General features: G+C 31.6%; 3 protein-coding genes across 7 annotated transcripts; 2 read left to right on the top strand and 1 right to left on the bottom strand.

Annotated features, from left to right (window-relative positions):
* Positions 1-262: 262 nt before the first annotated feature.
* Positions 263-2,185, top strand: LOC105231160 (transcription factor E2F2). The gene is made up of 5 exons (XM_011212302.4): positions 263-626; positions 908-1,017; positions 1,084-1,339; positions 1,403-1,727; positions 1,788-2,185. Exons 1-5 carry the CDS (start codon positions 477-479, stop codon positions 1,895-1,897), a joined length of 951 nt encoding a protein of 316 aa, XP_011210604.1. The 5' UTR covers positions 263-476; the 3' UTR covers positions 1,898-2,185.
* A 205-nt stretch (positions 2,186-2,390) lies between these two features.
* On the bottom strand, positions 2,391-4,373 carry LOC105231159 (probable ATP-dependent RNA helicase DDX47). The gene is made up of 3 exons (XM_011212301.4): positions 4,081-4,373; positions 3,761-4,019; positions 2,391-3,540 (listed from the first exon to the last, which is right to left on the bottom strand). Exons 1-3 carry the CDS (start codon positions 4,258-4,260, stop codon positions 2,486-2,488), a joined length of 1,494 nt encoding a protein of 497 aa, XP_011210603.2. The 5' UTR covers positions 4,261-4,373; the 3' UTR covers positions 2,391-2,485.
* Positions 4,374-4,703: 330 nt separating this feature from the next.
* LOC105231157 (intersectin-2) lies at positions 4,704-14,170 on the top strand. Of its 5 annotated transcripts, XM_011212299.4 has the most exons (13): positions 4,704-4,830; positions 5,057-5,598; positions 5,771-6,526; positions 6,605-7,029; positions 7,095-7,368; positions 7,428-7,575; positions 7,635-7,901; positions 7,966-8,612; positions 9,813-10,068; positions 10,354-10,668; positions 10,881-11,154; positions 12,488-12,661; positions 13,763-14,170. In XM_011212299.4, exons 2-13 carry the CDS (start codon positions 5,435-5,437, stop codon positions 13,771-13,773), a joined length of 3,711 nt encoding a protein of 1,236 aa, XP_011210601.2. In that variant the 5' UTR covers positions 4,704-4,830; positions 5,057-5,434; the 3' UTR covers positions 13,774-14,170. The 5 variants fall into 5 exon arrangements, with proteins under 5 accessions (XP_011210601.2, XP_011210599.2, XP_049316007.1 ...); XM_011212297.4 differs by lacking the exon at positions 13,763-14,170 and having other exon boundaries at positions 12,488-13,636; XM_049460021.1 differs by lacking the exon at positions 13,763-14,170 and having other exon boundaries at positions 4,810-4,941; positions 12,488-13,636.
* Positions 14,171-18,987: the final 4,817 nt, after the last annotated feature.

Here is an 18,987-nt window from a genome sequence, read left to right as displayed (position 1 = left end):
GGTAAAATTGAATATACGTTCTTTGTTGATAAGCTGTGTTTCCCGGTAGATGTCTCGTTACAGTTACAGATGTTGCCATGCATCCATTTACAATTATTAAAGCAACTGTATTGGCAATAAGAAAACAAAGGATTATTTTGCCTTTGTATCGCGTTTATACAATGCAACCACAACCTATATTACTTTATTAAATATCGTAGGCGATGTGACCTACTTAAACCAAGTATATAAATTACACTATTGTGATCTTTTGAGAACTTCAATGACATTATCAAGAAGAAGAAGACGAAATGGCGGCAGTGTTGAAAGTTTAGTTATCATATTTATCATAAATATTCGCGCTATATTAAAACATTTTGTTGAAAGATCTTTAACATAAAAGAAATTAATTATTATAAAGCTATATTACGATTTGCAAGAAGTCAAACTTTAGTAAAAGAGTTTTCAACGTAGATGTGAACATTGTGAAAGATACGATGATGAGCAAACGAATGGTGGTGAACGATTCCGCGCCCACCCCAACAAGGCAAGAACAACAGCAGCGCGCGGTTGGTTCTCTTGTGGCACTTACCCAAAAATTCGTCCAATTGATGAAATGGAACAATGGACGGATAGATCTCAGAGAGGTAATGTCGTAGAAGTGCACTTTGGGAAATTTACGTTTGCATTTTAGGAAGTAGTGTAGTGCATACCGCCCAATTTATTTGGCGCTTTCACAATAATTTCATACAATTCAAGTTTAGAGTTGTTCTTTTTCAAGTTTAGAAAAGGAAATATTTTGGATACTACCTTAATGAATAAATAATTGCTCGACGGTAATGTAGTTAAATATATGAGCATATATGGTACATGTTTACATTGAAGTGGGATATATACGTCTATACATATATAGTTTGATTATTTCTAGGCAACAGAACTGTTGGATGTCCAGAAGCGGAGAATTTATGACATAACAAATGTTTTAGAAGGAGTTGGATTGATTGAGAAGACAAGACACTGCAGCACAGTACGATGGCGGTAATATTTTTCAAATTATTATTATTACATTTTTGCTTTGACATTATATATGTATAAATTTTGTAGTGGCGCACTGAATGGTAGTACGGGGCACCAAAGTTTAAGAGCAGCGCATGCGCGAGCCAAGCATTTAAAAGCGCTTGAAGCCGATGTAGATCTCCAATTAGAATATGCTCGGCGTAATTTAAAATATATTAAACAAGACGAAGTAAACAAATCTTACGCATATGTAACTCGTGATGACTTGCTTTCGATATATGGCGATAAAGTTGTTCTGGTAATACCTAATCATGACGAAGAAGTGAAAATAGAACCTTCACATGTAAGAATCTTTATTTTTATAACTTAAAATGTTAAAAAAATGTGTATATGAAATATGATGCAGAACTCCTTATACGTGTCACTGGATAATGGAGGAAAAGTAGATGTGCGGCTGGTTACGCAACAAGGCACCTGTATAGCACCTAAATTAGAAACTGCTCCACTAGTTACCCGCTTAGAAACTCCTTCACCGTCTTCATCTAATTGTTCAGAATCAAGTACTTCAAATAAAGCAACTCTAGTCACTGATGAGCATACGTACTTTTGTAATCTCGAACATAAGAAAGAACAAGATGAATTAGAAAATCAACTTGCTGCTCGAATAATTTTTAAAAACTCTTCAGCACAACACTCATTGCGTAGATTTTTCCCAGATGATCCCAACTTAGGTAAATACATTCGTTTACTTAATAATTCTACAATAACTTTTTTTTTTTTAATAATTTCAGAAAATGCTCCACTAATTCAACTAAATCCCCCCCATGAAGATTACAATTTTGTATTAACAAAAGACGAGGGTGTATGTGAACTTTTCGATATACAGTGCAATACATATTGAGATTACGCCTTAAATTCCTTCTAAAATCTTTTGATCTTTAACTAGCTCTTGTATAAATTTATAGACATATGAAACCCCACATCTGTTGCAAAACAGGTTATCGTGGGTTATATAGTATAATTTATGTAAAATAAAGGTCGGCACTTAAAACTGCAATGGACGAGATGTAAAAGCAAATAATAAATTTACAATTTTAGTTAATATCGATGTAATTAATACCCTAGCGAAAATTATATTGTATACAAATATATAAGAAAATTAAAGACTTTCACAAAATTTTAATAAAAACTTGATTTACATTTTTGAAAAGTGGACACCGTAAATTTGATGGCCAAATTACTTCTAACCTTATTGGTAAAAAATATAAGACTATACCAATATCTGTATAACGACGCCTATTTTACAGTCACCATAGAAAGCAAATCAAAAATATTTTTGATTGAATAAGTTCTGCCTAAATGAAAAAGTCTATGTTAAGTAAAACATATAAATATAAAATATATGCTTAAAGTATTTATTTTCAAAATTATGAGCTATAACTATCCTACAATAAATTTACACTCTGAACTATGATGATCTTTCTGAAGATTACTTCCTTTTCGCCTTTTTCCAATTTTTCTTGCCCCCAGGGCCACCTTGAGGTTTCATACGCTTCCGAGCACCAGAAAAATTCTCGGAATCATCATAATCATCTCCCGCTTTCTTAAATTTTCCTTTTTTACTACCCTTATTATCTTCCAAGTCTTTAAGCTCTAACTTCGCAGTGCGTTGGGCTTCGCTCACTCTTTCCTGCAGTGCCATAACTTCATCCTCTTCGCAAGGATACAATGGCAACTGTTTGCCAAGAAGATGTTCGATTCGTTGATATAATTCCACATCGTATTGTGTAACAAAAGTAACAGCTTTACCAGATCGACCCGCACGAGCCGTACGACCAACACGGTGAATATAATCTTTACTATGCGTTGGTATGTCAAAGTTTAGCACTACATCAACGTGAGGTATATCCAGACCACGTGATGCTACGTCTGTAGAAATGAGTATTGAACGATTTTTCGCTTTGAACTTATTTAATGCGGCTAAACGTTTATTCTGAGACATTTGACCGTGTAAAGGTATGGCCGCTAAGCCCAAAGCACGCAGCATTAATGCTGTGCGGACAGTATTTGCACATGTGCTGCAGAATATCATAAAGCTATTTCCAGCCAACTCATTGATTATGTGTACCAAATAAACATCTTTATATTTAACGGGAATAAAGACGTAGTATTGTTGGAGTTGCTCAACTGTTTGATACTTGTTAGAAACTTCCACCTTTACGGGATCTTTTAACGAAGCACGTTGCAATTTCTTTACTTTTTTTGTCATAGTTGCACTGAATAAAAACGTTCGGCGTTCACGTGGTAAGACTTTCAATATTTTATCCAGTTCCACCTCAAAATCCATATTTAAAATGCGATCTGCTTCATCCATTACTAAATACTTTATAGCTTTCAGATTGAAACCTTTCATGTTTTCAAGGTGGTCAACTAAACGGCCGGGAGTAGCAATAATTATGTGGGGTTTCTTAGCCAGCTGTAGCGCTTGGGAAACCATATCCATACCACCAACAACAACGCAACATTTCACGCCTATGGAGCTACCTGAAAAAGTGTTCTTATTCAGTAAATCACATAGAACATATTATAAATACAACTAATAAGCGAATACTCAGAGGTAGTGACGAAACTAAAATAAATGATTTCATGTAAAAAAATCAAAATAAATTTTTACATCATTGCATGCTTAAATAATAATACTGCAGGATAGCGGGGAAAGGCAAATATCCATACAGCTAAGCATAGTTCGCGTTTTTTAACTCACCTAGTGCTTCAAACTGTTCCGATATCTGAAAAGCCAATTCTCGTGTGGGAGTAAGAATCAATGCGAAATATCTTTGGGGATTCTCCAGCAAAGCATGCAATATTGGTAAGGCAAAAGCACCAGTCTTGCCGGAACCTGTTTCGGCCAGGCCGATAATGTCTTTTCCTTGCAATGCTACTGGTATAGCCTCCTTTTGTATCTTAGATGGAGCTTTCCATTTCAATTCTTCACATGCCTGGCATAACGCGTCCGTTAAACCCTAAAACAGAATACCGAACTTCATTAATATTTTATATATAATAACATTATTGATTACCTACGAGGTCTTTCCATGTGACAGAACTTTCGACATTGTCTGTTGCTATATCATTTCCTGTACTTTCAGTCTCCTCCTCATCTTCATCGTTTTCTTCAACTTCATCCCCGGAATTTTCATCGTCGATTTCCTGCTCTTCATCACTGGCATTCGAAGAATTTTCGTCCTCTTCTGAAGTACCCATTTTTTTTATTTTTTATTAATAAAATAAGTGAATGGCGCAGAAATCTCAAAATTTACCAGAGAATAATTATTTTTTCAAATGCACACTGCGACAGCCAAATTAAAAGTGAACGAAATACCATGCTGCCAAACGTAACCTCAATTCACGTTAGGGATGTATTTGATTGTACTAAATATTTTTAGAACCTAATCATTTGCATAGACATGCGAGAAATAAACCTTGTGTAATAAATAGAGATTTATCTCACTTTAACGTAACGTCACAATCCATAAAATTAAATTATAGCAACAAAAAGTAATTGATTACGAGAGAAGTATCATATTACAAATATAAAGAATATGGTATCAGAATTTAACTTGCTTTCTAATTTAATTCCCCCTCAATATTTGTACCTTAATCAATTCTTATCGAAATTTGACGATAGCTAGAAACGATTTGTAAGACTGGCATCACCGTTCCAATTCGATTTATTGATTCTGTGTGACGTTTATTGCCTTCGTGAAAAAGTTAAGTGTCGCGAAAAAGTTTGGGAGAAATAAAATTTTCTGTGCAATTTAAGAAGGATAAAAAGTAATAATTGTGTGAAAATTGGTACAAAGCAATTAATAAATACCTTTAGAATTTATGTGTTAACAATGGCTTTCGTTTAAATGGACCATTGCCATATAACTTTTCATACATGTAATAATAAGACAATGCTTAATCGCAGCTAAATGGTGCCGTAAATAATCTTTATTTTAAAAAACAAATATGACTTTCGTAAAGAAAAAGCTTAATTGATTTTTTCACATTTTAGATTTTACACCTCCCCTCTGCATTCACAATAATATTAGCCTCACACAATTCGGTGTACACAATAAACGAGGGGGCAGGCAATAGGGGAAATAGCTGATAAGGCCAAGACACTAAGAGGGGGCGTTAAGGAATACATATGATAACAGAATAACAATAAAAAGCTGAGCTCTATTTAGAAAGTGTAAAAATTTAATACCTACAAATAAAATTTGGAAGGAAACTTTAATATTCTGGGACGGCTGAAGTCATAAATCACCAGTCTTGTGGCTGCACATTTGAAAGAACATCTATTTTTAAAGTATAGTTTCTTCGGTCATTGATTGGACTTTGACGAAAGTAGAATAATTACTTGTTAGTAAACGTTTGCATTGTTTTTGCAATGAATGCTGCAGTTGATCCGTGGGTAATAACCCAAAGAGAAAAGCTCAAGTATCAGGAGCAATTCAAGGCACTACAACCGCAAGGAGGCTTTGTAACTGGCGCACAAGCGAAAGGCTTCTTTTTACAATCACAATTGCCTCCGCTTATCCTCGGACAAATATGGTGAGTCAGCATTGAAATATAATTTTTATTAACATACGTGAACGGGTTTACTCATACACACATACGAATTGTCAAACAATGTGTTGATTAAGAAAGTGTATATTTTTGTACGCCTATTTATAAATTAACTTAATTTTACGACTACAATACTATTTTTCCGTTAATATTTTAGGGCTCTCGCCGACACAGATTCCGATGGAAAAATGAACATCAATGAGTTTAGTATTGCATGCAAACTAATTAATTTGAAGCTGCGTGGAATGGATATACCGAAAGTTTTACCACCCACATTACTTGCTTCACTATCTACAGTGGGAAGTACGCCAACAATGACGCCCACCGCCACGGCAAGTATGAGTCCTCTAGATCCGTTGAAATCAATGTCGGCAAGTGTACCTGTAGTAGCACCCACTTTACCGATATCAGGAGCAACATTGCCTGGTGCTGTACCCGCTGTACCTGGTATTGTTCCAGGTACATTACCTGGTGTGTTACCACAAACTATACCAGCTGCAATGACTACCGGTGTTGTCACCGGTATGCCACCAACAGGATTGCCAATGCAAATGCCAATTAATGCTGCCGGCTCGGCCGCAATGGTTCTACCTGGCAATGTAATACCAGCTGGAGTGATGCCAGTCGGTGCTTCGGGTATACAAGGTGTTAGTACGGCTGGAATAATGTCAGCAGGCATTGTTCCTCCAGTGGCAGGTGGAGTTCCAGTTCCTGGAATGGTGCCAATGTCAGTAGCTGCAAGCGGTGGTGTAGTTCAACCAGCAATGGTACCTGTGTTACCACCCGGAAAAATTGTTTCACCACCCAACGGTAGTGAGGTACCCAAATTACCAGCTACACCAACTCCACCACAAAGCAACCCACCCAGTCGACATATGTCAATATCAGAGCGTGCGCCTTCTATCGAATCACCGTAAGTTTTAGTTCATTCGTATATTTCTCCTTTATGGTTTAATTTTGAAGGGAAATTAATTATGGTTCAATTTAACAGGCAAAGTGAGTGGGCCATCAAGGGTCCAGCGAAGCGTAAATACACACAAGTCTTCAACGCAACTGACCGTACGCGTTCCGGTTATTTGACCGGCGCACAGGCCCGCAGTATACTCGTACAAAGCAAATTGCCACAAGCTACACTCGCGCAGATTTGGACACTCTCCGACTTGGACTCCGATGGTAGACTAAGTTGTGATGAATTCATTTTGGCTATGTTCCTTTGTGATAAAGCCATGAATGGGGAAAAAGTACCCGTCACATTGCCAATCGATTGGATTCCGCCCAGTTTTCGGAAAACCAAATCGCGTCAAGGCTCCATTTCAGGACCGGGTTCACGTGCTGGATCCACAACAGCATCTCGTCATGCGTCCGTGTCATCGCAAGGAGCCGTTGATGCAGATCCGGCTGCAGGCTTACCTCAAAGTAAACTACAAAACACACGAAATAAAAGCTGCATACCAATACATTTTTATTTCTTATCCTTGCAGCAACGTTTGAAGACAAACGCAAGGAAAACTTTGACAAAGGCCAAGCAGAGTTGGATCGAAGACGTAAACTACTACAGGATCAGCAGCGTAAAGAGAAGGAAGAGCGCGAGCGCAAGGAGCGCGAGGAGGCGGAAAAACGTGAAAAAGCACGCCTAGAGGCTGAGCGCAAGCAACAAGAGGAATTAGAACGACAATTGCAAAAGCAACGCGAATTGGAAATGGAAAAGGAAGAACAACGAAAACGCGAACTTGAAGCTAAAGAAGCGGCCCGAAAGTGAATATTATTCATATATAAGACACTTTGAAAAGAAACTAAAATCTTCTTTTTTTTAGGGAGTTGGAAAAGCAAAGACAAATGGAATGGGAACAGTCACGCATAGCAGAGATGAACGCTCAAAAACAACGTGAACAAGAACGTGTTTTGAAACAGAAAGCGCACAATACACAGCTCAATGTTGAGCTAAGTACACTAAATGAGAAGGTAAACGCACACTTTTGGCACTTAAATATGCGAAAACTATACACTTTTCTTATATTTAGATTAAAGATTTGTCCCAGAAGATTTGCGATACACGTGCTGGTGTGACCAATGTTAAAACCATAATCGATGGCATGCGCTCACAGCGAGACACCTCAATGACCGATATGTCTCAACTGAAAGCGCGCATAAAAGAACAAAACGCAAAGTTGCTACAGCTTACACAGGAGCGCGCTAAATGGGATGCCAAGAGTAAGAGTATAGCTCTGAGCGGAGCAACCGATACAGCACAACAAGAGCAATTAAATGCTGCTTTTGCCAACAAACAGGTAACTACACTGAACACATTACATAATTTATGCTAAAACTTGCGCACAACTTTTGTACTTGCAGTTACTCATCAAGCAATTGAAAGACAAAGTGGAGAATATACGCAAAGAAATTGAATCCAAGAAAGAAGATATCAATTCCAACGATATACAAGTGGCTGAGGTGAAAGGCGAGCTATCGGCATTAATTGCAAAGTGCGAAGAATTATATGCTGATTACGACACGCAACGCACGCAAGTGCTCGAATTAAAATATAACAAGAAGAATGACAATGTTACGGCTACAAGCGCCTGGGACACGGGCTCAACTGCTTGGGGTACCAGCGTCGATCAGTATGCACTTACAAATGATACTGCTGCGTTGACGGAGACAACTACAAATGCCGCTGCACCGGTAGATACCACAGGGCCCGCGCCTGAAGGTTTTGTAAAATATCGGGCGATTTATGAATTTACCGCACGCAATCAGGATGAAATTACTTTTGTGCCCGGCGATATAATACTAGTGCCGTTGGAACAAAATGCTGAACCCGGCTGGTTGGCTGGTGAGATAAACGGACACACTGGTTGGTTCCCGGAAACCTATGTGGAAAAATTAGAAGATGAATATGCAACTGCTACAACGACTCCAGCTATTACAGCCGAGACCGACACAAGTGAACAGATAAGTGGTTATGCAGCACAAGACGCCTTCAACGACAACAGCCAAAGGTAGAAATAATATTTCTTGATTTTTTAACTTTTTTTTAATTTTTTTTTTTTTAATTTCTGTTTTTTGTTTAAATATATTTTTTTTAATTCATTTGTTACTTTTTATTTTAATTTTTTTTTTTTAATTATTTCTAAATTTTTTTTTTAATGCGTTTAAAATTTTTTTTATTTTTTTTCTAACATTTATTAATCTTTTTTTTTACATTTTTTTTAAATAAATTTTTTTAATTTTTTCTTAACTCTTTTCATTTTTATAAAACATTTTTCAATATATTTTTAAATATCTTTCAAAACGTTTTCTAATTTTTTTTTTAATTTTTTTTAAACCTTTTTTAAATTAATTTTAAACCTTTTTTATAATTTTTTTTTATAAATTTTTTTGTTATATTTTCAAATATCTTTCAAAACTATTTTTTAAATTTTTTTAAACCTTTTTTAAAATTTATTTTTTTTTAATTTTTCTTTAACCTTTTTTTAATTAAAAAAATAATAATATTTTGTTTTAAACTTTTTTATTTTACTTCTGTTTTTAATTTTTTTAAACTTTTTTTTAATCTTTGAAACCTTTTTAAAACTTTTTTTTTAATTTTTCTTTACTTTTTTAATTTATTTAAAACTTTTGTTTCTTTTTTTAATTTTTTTTATTTTTGTTTTTTTTTTTTTTAACTTGTTTTAAACTTCTTTTTTTTAATTTTTTAAACCTTTTTAAAACTTTTTTTTTACTACTTTTAAAATTTTTGCTTCTTTTTTTAATTTTATTTAATTTTTCTAAAACTTTTTGTTCTTTTTTTAATTTTTTTCTTAATTTTTTTCAATTTTTTTAAAACTATTTTTTTTTAACTTTTTAAATCTTTCTTAAACTTTTTTAAATTTTGCTTTTAATTTTTTTTTAACTTTTTTTAATTTTTTATTTTTGTTTTTATTTTATTTTAATTTTTTCTTGTTTTATTTTTTTTTTTTAATTTTTAAACCTTTTTGCAAACTTTTTTTAAATTTTTTTTAATTTTTTTTCTTTAATTTTTTCAACCTTTTTTACATTTGATTTTATTTTTTCTTTCTTTTTTTTAATTTTTTAATACTTTATTTTTAATTTTTTTAACTGCATTTTTAATTTTTTTCACTTTATTTTTAATTTTTTTTCACCTTATTTTTAATTTTTTTTTATATTTTTAAAAATATTTTTTAATTCTTTTTCACCAGTCTGGGCGCGGATGCACACAACGGTGAGGTGGAGTATTACATTGCCGCATATCCATATGCGTCCACAGAAGTGGGCGATTTGAGTTTTAATGCCGGCGAAATGGTAATGGTTATTAAGAAAGAGGGCGATTGGTGGACAGGCACAATTGGCACACGAACTGGCATGTTCCCGTCAAACTATGTGCAAAAAGCGGACGTTGGCACGGCGTCAGCGGATACAGCGCTAGACATAGCCGGTGCCTTTGACGACCAAAAGGTAAGTAGTTGCTGATATTATTATTTCTTTTTGTTATATTTTCTTTGAAAAGGACTAGTAGCTGTCATTAGTGTTGAAACGGTTTGTGACACGTATACTAGTTTCCTGTTGCTCCAAACATCCACTCATTGAACATTTTCACAAATTGCGTTTATATTTGCATTTTCTACATACATGCATATTGTTGTATTGTTTTTGTAATACTACTAACAATATTTATACAAATTGCTTTTCCACATTTCCTTCAAATGCTGCTCCATTGCCGCCTTTTGTAACATTTCACAGGAAAATGGCAACGCCGATACGAACGCTAGTGTGGCCATGGCAGCAGCCACAACACCACACGATCAATTTACAAGCAATGACACAACTACAACAGCAATAACAACTGTAACAGCAACACAACAACAGAAATTTAATAGCGGCATAAGTGCAGATGCCGTAATTGATCATTCAGCAGCGGCTGCAGCTGCCGAAGAGACGCGTACAAATGAAGACTTGGACACAGAAGTCTCACAGATCAATACACAATCAAAGAGTCAGAATGAAACAGCGGAATCGTTTAGTCGCCCAATGTCACGCACCTCTTCCATGACGCCTGTAAATAATTTGTTAACATCCTTTATCCTTTATATTATAAACCTATACATTTGTAGTTACATCATCAGGTTGTATTCTTGTGATGTTGTTTTTTATTAGTATTGTACTAAAATTAACATTTTAACTACAACCTTTATTAAACTATATTTAATGCTAATGATTTAAATATTAACTGCAAATTGCTAATAATGAAAACATGTCTTCGCCAATAGGGTATGCGCGCAAAACGCTCTGAAATTGCACAAGTTATTGCACCATACGAGGCTACGAGTCCTGAACAACTTTCGCTTACCCGTGGCCAATTAATTATGATACGTAAGAAGACCGACTCTGGCTGGTGGGAGGGTGAACTGCAGGCGAAAGGCCGACGTCGCCAAATCGGTTGGTTCCCGGCCACGTATGTGAAAGTATTGCAAGGTGGACGTAATAGTGGTCGCAATACGCCGGTTTCGGGTAGTCGTATCGAGATGACAGAGCAAATTCTAGGTAAGTGCATCTAGTATATTAGGGTGTCCGTTATTTCTCACGTTGATCAGTTTTTTTTGTTTGGAAAAATCATGGGATTTTCTGATATTCTGCATTAGCAACTTAAAAAAGTGATATTCTTAACAAAATTTTGCGCTCTGCAAACAAGATCTGGGTGAATTTTTCTATAAAAATATTCCTTTGAGAGTTATACGCAGTCAAAGTTACACATCAAATGTACTGAGCATTCATACAAGTGATTTATACACCCTGTGTTGCTCATACGACATGGTGTACCTTACAAATATTCGTCCTTATTCCAAAAGATCAAAAAATCGCAAGTAAAATGTATGGTATATAAAATGTATAGTATGATTTAAGCACGACTTTTAAAAATAAAGTTTTTGAGATATATCATTTTGGTGAAGCAACTTGTGTTAGTTTACAAAAAATTGATCAAAAGGAATTTCGTGTATTAATAAAGCAATACTTTTTGGGTGGAAAAATACTGTTGAGCAAAGGTTTGGACCGATTAACATTATCTGGACTCTGCACCAGGGAAATCAATCGTTGAAAAGTGGTTTGCTAAGTTTGAACTCGTCGAAAGGAGCATCGAGGACGATGAAAGCAGTGGACGCCTAAAGAGGCTCTTACTGACGAAAACATCAAAAACGTCCTCAGAATGTTTCAAAAGAGCGTTTTCAAAATAAATAAATTCGCAAAAATTGACTGGCGAGGTATTCAGTATTTGGAATTGTTGGTATAATATTCATCGAAATTCTCTTCAAAAGGGAAATCGCATTATCAGCGACTATTACATTTCACGACAGTCGGGTCTACGTAACCGGAACGGACCCCGTCCAGATCTGTCAATTCGGCTGAAATCTGCCGCTACAACAACAACAACAACAACGACTATTACATTGCATTATTGAGGCGTGTGTGAAAAACGAAACCATTTGAAGAAGAAGAAGCTGTTTCGCCAAGACAACTCACCGAGCCACAAATCAAAAAATACGATGTCAAAATTTCATGAATCGGGCATCGAATTGCTTCGAAATCCACCGCGTTTGCCAGATCTGCCCCCAGTGAATATTTGTTGTTATCAAAAGAATTCTCTCTGGGAAGAAGTCGTAATAGTTTATTTCCTCACTTGCGTGAACTTCTACACATGGCTCTACCCTCCTCGAAGATAACTATATTGAATAAAAAAAATATATTTTATAAAGAAAAATATTTTCTTAGATTACGATTTTTTCAGCCCATCTGTCAAAAAATCACTTGTGAAATAATGGAAATCCACTTATAAATAAATATGTATTGATTTTAAATTAATATATCCACTTAATTACAGACAAAGTCATTGCATTGTACCCATACAAGGCACAAAACGACGATGAACTTTCGTTCGAGAAGGACGATATTATCAGCGTCTTGGGGCGCGACGAACCCGAATGGTGGCGTGGCGAACTGAATGGCTTATCGGGTCTATTTCCTAGCAATTATGTTGGGCCATTTGTGACCTCCGGTAAGAAGGCGAAGCATGTTAAATAATGCAGCGTTTTAAATAATTTGCCACACTCATGTAAAATTATATATTTATTTATTTATTATGGGTTTAATTAATTAATTTAAACTATTAAGTTGAATACTCTCAAAGTAGCATAAGTTATTTATCGTTTCTCTTTAACGCTCTCTTTTACATAGCATTTGTGCAAAGTTAAGGCGAAAACTAAAAAAAAAGCAAAAAATTCATTGCTACTATTTTTCCACTCTTATCTGCCTTTGATGGCCTTAATTAAGTACAATTGCTAAGCAGTCTATGTGCCAGACTGTTGTTTATTCTCATTAATCAGTTATATTATTATTTCCATTGTAAATTGACTCGTACATTCCAAATATTTTCTCATTGTAAACAATTTATAACGCCACAACGGGTCAATTAATGCTTAGGCTTAATTTTATAGACTTTTCTATTTTGTATCTTTGTAAGTGATAGCTTGAAACAAGTTCTTTTTGTTTACTTTTCGAATGTTCGTCATTTCATGATAAGTATTTTTCTGTTCTCTTATTTAGCGTGTACATGGTTGAGCATAATTTTCTTTTTTTTTGTATCTATTGAATGCTCATTCCAGAAATATACAGTGATTACACTTTGAGTGCTTTGTGTACGCGCTAAGCGTTGTAAATTAATTTCAATTATGCAATGATATAGTTTAAAATCTTATAATCTTATATAATTGTGTTATAATACTTTGGTTTTTGTTATTGTTTTCTTTTGAAACAACGTTTATATTTTATATTTAATAAAAAAAAATAACTAATCGATCAACATAGTATTTGCTATAAACATTTAGTCATTATATACATTTATTAATTTTCATAAACTTTACGTAATCTTCAATTACTGTTATCGTTTGTACTACATAGCGCTATTTGCATTCTACAATATAATAAACTCACATATATTTTAATAAAATTGTTTATGTTTCTTTTAAAAGTTAACGCTTGAGTTGTTTCCTTTTTGGTATACCCTTTCGTTGTTTGCTTTAAAAAAAAAGTTGATTGCATTCCTATAACAAATAACGGTAAAACATAGTTTTGTATATTTCCAACCTTGTTTTTACAGGAAACGTGTAACGAGTGTTAGGCCTTGAAATGTAAGCGTAAGCCGATAAAGGACACAAAAAGTAGTTATTAGTAAGAAAAGAAAGAAGAAAGTTAAAAAATAAACGAAACAAATTTAAATGTCAAAAGTGTTTTGGTTAAAGTTTGGAAAAACAAACAAAAAAAAATTGAAATGAAAAGTATTACTACTGTGACTCGGTACTCTAGAATTATGAAAACATAAATATATAAAGAAATTTAAAAAAAATATATCACATACTAGACTCATTCGTTGTAGCATATGCTATTCGTTATCTTTTGTCTAAGCTATAAAAAAATGAATATTTGTGAACTCTGGTATATACTCTGTAAGAACAGTGCAATTTTTGTTGCTAATTTCTAATTTTATCTTGACAATGTTTGCATAAATGAGATTTGTTTTTCATTTAACAGCGCAAAAGTGTTGAAAAGTGAATAAATTCGAAAAATAAACGCTATTTTTTAATTTAAAATGACAAACTACCTGTGAGTTATTGGTATAAGTAATTTTTTAATGAAATACACAAAAAAAAAGATATTTATTAAATTTTTTTCTAATTCACATTTTCAAAAAAATATAAATTTTTTATTTCTTAAAATTTTAAATGTTCCATATGAAATACACAAATGTACGCTGCAAATCAAAAATGTTGTTTTTTGAATTTCTTTCTAATTCACATTTTCAAAAAAATATAAAAATTCTTTTCCTTAATTTTTTAATTGTTCCATAAGTGTTAAAAAAATAAGAATATATTTTAAAATTATTTAAATGTTCTATGTTACTATGTGAATTATACAAAAAAAAAGTAAAAAAAAAGTTTGCTTGCCATCCACACATTAAAATAATTATAATAAAGTTGGAGACAATATGCAGCAATTTGCGATATATTTCGCTTGCACTGATATACCCACTATATTAATACAGTTATGCTATAAATGTATGTACATACATACATATGTATATAATAAAAGTTATTTAAGTTGAAGTTCATAAATTTTCCATAAAATTATACAAACAGTGATAGTTTCAAAAGTTAGAAAAATACTCGTATTAGAAATATCAAAACATATTAACAATGTAATACATACATATACATTGAAAGTTTTCCTTTTATGCTTAGTCTTTTTTTATTTTTAATATTTTTAATTAATATTTTTTTTACTTTTAATAACTTTCTATACTTTCAGGCACTTTATTTATTTTTTTTTTTTATTTTTTTATTTGTAAAAGGTTTTTAATTTTTTTTTACTTTGGTTTCAGAATTTAGAAAAATACTTGTATTCGAAATGTCAAAACATATTAACAATATTACTACATACATACATATACATTGAAAATTTTCCTTTTATGTTTAATATTTTTTTTTTGTTTTTTAATATTTTTTTATTTAATAATTTTTGTTTTTATTTAATACATTTGGTTTTATTTTTAATCTTTTTTTGGTATTTTTTAATATTTTTTTGGTTTTTTTAATAAATTTTTATAATTTAAGATTTATTTATTTTTTTTAATTTGTAATACTTTTTTATTCTTTTTTACTTTTAAGCATACTTTTTAATATTTTTTGCATTTAAATTTTTTTTTGTAATACATACATTTTGCTTTATTTTCAAAATTTTTTAATATTTTTTTTAATTGTTAGTCATTTTTTATACTTTTACGACTTTCTTTTTACATTTTTTTAATATTAAAAAAACTATAAATTTGCAATACTTTTTTATAATTTTTTTTTTCATTTTTAAAACTATTTTGTAAATAATTTCCACATATGTTATATATTTTATGTTTTTTATTTTTTTTTATAATATTTTAGTATATTTTTTATAATTTTTTTTTAATTTTTTTATTGTTTCAAATTGTTTTTTATATATATTTTTTTATCTTTTTTTTAAATTTTTTAAAATTTTTTTTTTAATTTTTTAATTTTTTATATTGATTTTAAATTGTTTTTTATATATATTTTTTTAATTTTTTTTATTTTGCTGAATTAAAAACTCACCTTAAGTTAAATGTATGATTAAGAAAACTTATTTTAATTTCATCATTTTTAAAATCTGTAATTTTGTTATTATCATATCCGAAACCTGTCTGTAATAATTTAATTCATTTATAACTTCCTTTATTTTAATTTAATTGTATGTATTGAATTAGGCTTGCAAGTCAATAAACATTTGTAAATTTATACAAACAGCGTGTACTTCCAAGAACATATTTAGCAGCAAATATACAAAATACATATATACGTTCAACTAAATAATATAATATTAATAGGCATAAGAAGCCTTTTGTGGATTGGGCTCAAATTCCAAACGAAATAGAACTAACATTAATGCATATATAATTATAAAGAGTTACAAACGTTCAATGGCATGAAAATAATAACCTAAATACATACATACATACATAAATATATGTATATGTATAAAAATATCCAAAATTGTTGTTTCGAAAGTTTTTTGCAAGTTTCCAACTATTAAAAAGCAACGGAAATATACATATGTTTACATATAAATGTATGGTCAAATTAATATATAAATAAACTGTCGGCTATATACATATATACTAACATTCACACATATATTCACACACCCAACATATAAACGTTATTTGTATATATATAACATACATTTGTATTTGTAAGTATGCTTACGCTCTACAAATAATCTGAATGTTAACTGTTGCATATACATACATACATACATTATAGACATACATATAAAATTAATAAAAAATACAATCACAATTAAAAATATGGTAAAATTTATAATTAAAAAAGGGATTCATTAAAAGTGTTAAAATGCATGCAATAATTACTAATAACCATAATATGTATACTTACTAATAACTAAGCAGCGGCGGGACCAAATCAATGGCATAAACATCTCTCAAAAACTAGCAACTTACCACCAAAATCGTCAAAGGCATTAATAATTATTAAATGTATTGCATAATGCTTACACATGAATAAAAAAAAATAAAATGTATGCAAAATCACCTTTGTTTTGGTTCCACTATTCTTTGAGTTTATATAGAAATCCGTAATAATAATTTGATTTTTGAAGAATCAAAATAAATTTTGTATATTTATTGTGATTAATTACTGTTTACTGTTTTGTATTTATGTATATAGTATATTTTTTATTTATATTTGTATTTAATTTTAAATTTTCTTAAATTTTGTTAAGCTTTGCGTTCATTTGTAATACTTATGTTTATACATACATGCCGACATTCAGGTGTATTCAGCTTATACAATAGGGATATTCCTTACTTCCTAAGTTGAATTTTTTTTGCAAACCCTCGCTCAAGTTTCAGTTTTTGCCTTAAGAAATGGATCCAATATAAACAAGCTCTTTATTTTCAATTTAAACCTTGCCTAAATCATATTTCTTTTTCCATGTATATATAACATGGTTTTTAAGATATTTTGCAATAAGCAAATAAGTCTACAAATTTGAAAAAATGATTTTCTAATAAAATATTTTCCGCTTTACAAAAATGGTTTGAATGATTTTTTCCATAAAACATTCCTTTAAAAGTTATGCCCAGTCAAAGTTACGCATCAAATGCACTGAGCATTCATACAAGTGATTTAGACACCCTGTGTTACTCATACGCCGTGGTGGATGCTCGTACAGTACATTTGATGCATAACTTTGACTGCGTTTAACTTTTAAAGGAATGCTTTTATGGAAACAATAGTAAGGACCTTTTTTGTAGAGTGGACAATTTTTTATTAGAAAATAATTTTTTCAAAATTATAGAATTGCTTGCATACTGGAAAATAACAAAAACATACCATGTTGTATACTACATAGGAAGGGTAAAATGCATTAAGCACGGAAAGAGTTTATTTACGTTGGTTAGTTTTTTAGCACAAAAATTTTAACTAAAAATGAACTTGAAAAATAACGGTTACACTAATATACATAACGAATTTCAACACTAAAAACGATTACACTAGCCGCTTCATTAATTGACATTAAATAACATTTAGGCGAAGGCATTCATAGAATTATATGCATATTATATGAATCTACTACATGAATGAATGAAGTGTATTGCTTTAATATAATTACTACAAACCAAAGAATACTAGAATTTGTTAAATTTATATAATGCTACATGCATTTATATACACATATATATATATTTAAACTATAAACTATAGCCCAATAACTGAAGATCTCAACTTTCAAACAACACGCATACATAAAGATACATATATACATACTACATGCAACGGTATGTACATATGTGCATATATGCGCAGCAGAGTTAGTAATACTAGAACAAGAAATTAGCTATATATATATCGAACCTTCCTATATGTTATGACGCATTCAACTTTAATGCCTTTACAAGAAGTTAAATTAATCTTCTACATCTTGTTACTCAATAATAAATAATTAATGCAATTAAAAACAAAAAAACTGTAAGTATATTAGCCTGATGTTGAGTCGTTCCATTACATACTAGTATATTCTAAATATATGCAAATGTTTAGTGAAAATATTATTGTCATAATTTTGCGTTAATGAAAAAAAGCAACAACATGCAATATGCGGTAACGAAATACATTTAGACAAGTACATACAAATAATATATAAAAGATGACATTGCAAAATACGAATTATTCAACAATAAAGCCGTAAATTAAGCATGCTTGGGTAAAGCGCCTGGAAATATGCAACGTTATATAATTTTGCTGCGGCATGAAAGCTTTGAAAAAGTGTTGAAAAGCAAACAAGCACACATTTAAGACGCATACACTGGAAATTATTATTATTTTTACTCAATTGGTTTATAATTTATAATTAAATGCATAAAAATAATTTGCTTCGTATACAAATTTATATACGTGCATACAATAAATACTATTCGAGCTCAAATTTGACTCGGCCAAGGCCTTTTAAATTGCGAACTGCGCGAACACAGCGTATGTATATAAATACATAAACTAATGCAATGCATAACAGCCACAAGACAATTTCTTCATTGTCATGGTAGCTTCAGTGGCGTCAAAGGGTCAGTGGGTGTTTGCTATATAAAAACAATCCTTGATAACGGTTGCATGTTGTACAGCACCTAAATGCGCCTCGCTATTGCATTTGGCATATATAAAGTTAATACAAAAACGATTACAATATTCACCTAAAGAAAAAGACATAATAATAAATGCCAACGCATTCATTCATTCGAAAAGG

The sequence above is a fragment of the Bactrocera dorsalis genome, chromosome 1 (genome assembly GCF_023373825.1).
Source record: "Bactrocera dorsalis isolate Fly_Bdor chromosome 1, ASM2337382v1, whole genome shotgun sequence".
Classification (NCBI taxonomy): Eukaryota; Metazoa; Arthropoda; class Insecta; order Diptera; family Tephritidae; genus Bactrocera; species Bactrocera dorsalis.
This window is presented reverse-complemented; position numbering and strand designations above follow the sequence as displayed.

Bases quoted from the DNA above. Each gene is read 5' to 3' on its own strand.
- LOC105231159 (XM_011212301.4), bottom strand. From the start codon at position 4,260: ATGGGTACTTCAGAAGAGGACGAAAATTCTTCGAATGCCAGTGATGAA. The intron at 4,020-4,080 runs GTAGGTAATCAA...ATTCTGTTTTAG, and splicing joins CTGTCACATGGAAAGACCTC to GGTTTAACGGACGCGTTATG. The intron at 3,541-3,760 runs GTGAGTTAAAAA...ACACTTTTTCAG, and splicing joins GGAACAGTTTGAAGCACTAG to GTAGCTCCATAGGCGTGAAA.
- LOC105231157 (XM_011212297.4), top strand. From the start codon at position 5,435: ATGAATGCTGCAGTTGATCCGTGGGTAATAACCCAAAGAGAAAAGCTC. The intron at 5,599-5,770 runs GTGAGTCAGCAT...TTAATATTTTAG, and splicing joins CTTATCCTCGGACAAATATG to GGCTCTCGCCGACACAGATT. The intron at 6,527-6,604 runs GTAAGTTTTAGT...TCAATTTAACAG, and splicing joins GCGCCTTCTATCGAATCACC to GCAAAGTGAGTGGGCCATCA.
- LOC105231160 (XM_011212302.4), top strand. From the start codon at position 477: ATGATGAGCAAACGAATGGTGGTGAACGATTCCGCGCCCACCCCAACA. The intron at 1,340-1,402 runs GTAAGAATCTTT...AATATGATGCAG, and splicing joins TGAAAATAGAACCTTCACAT to AACTCCTTATACGTGTCACT. The intron at 1,728-1,787 runs GTAAATACATTC...TAATAATTTCAG, and splicing joins CCCAGATGATCCCAACTTAG to AAAATGCTCCACTAATTCAA.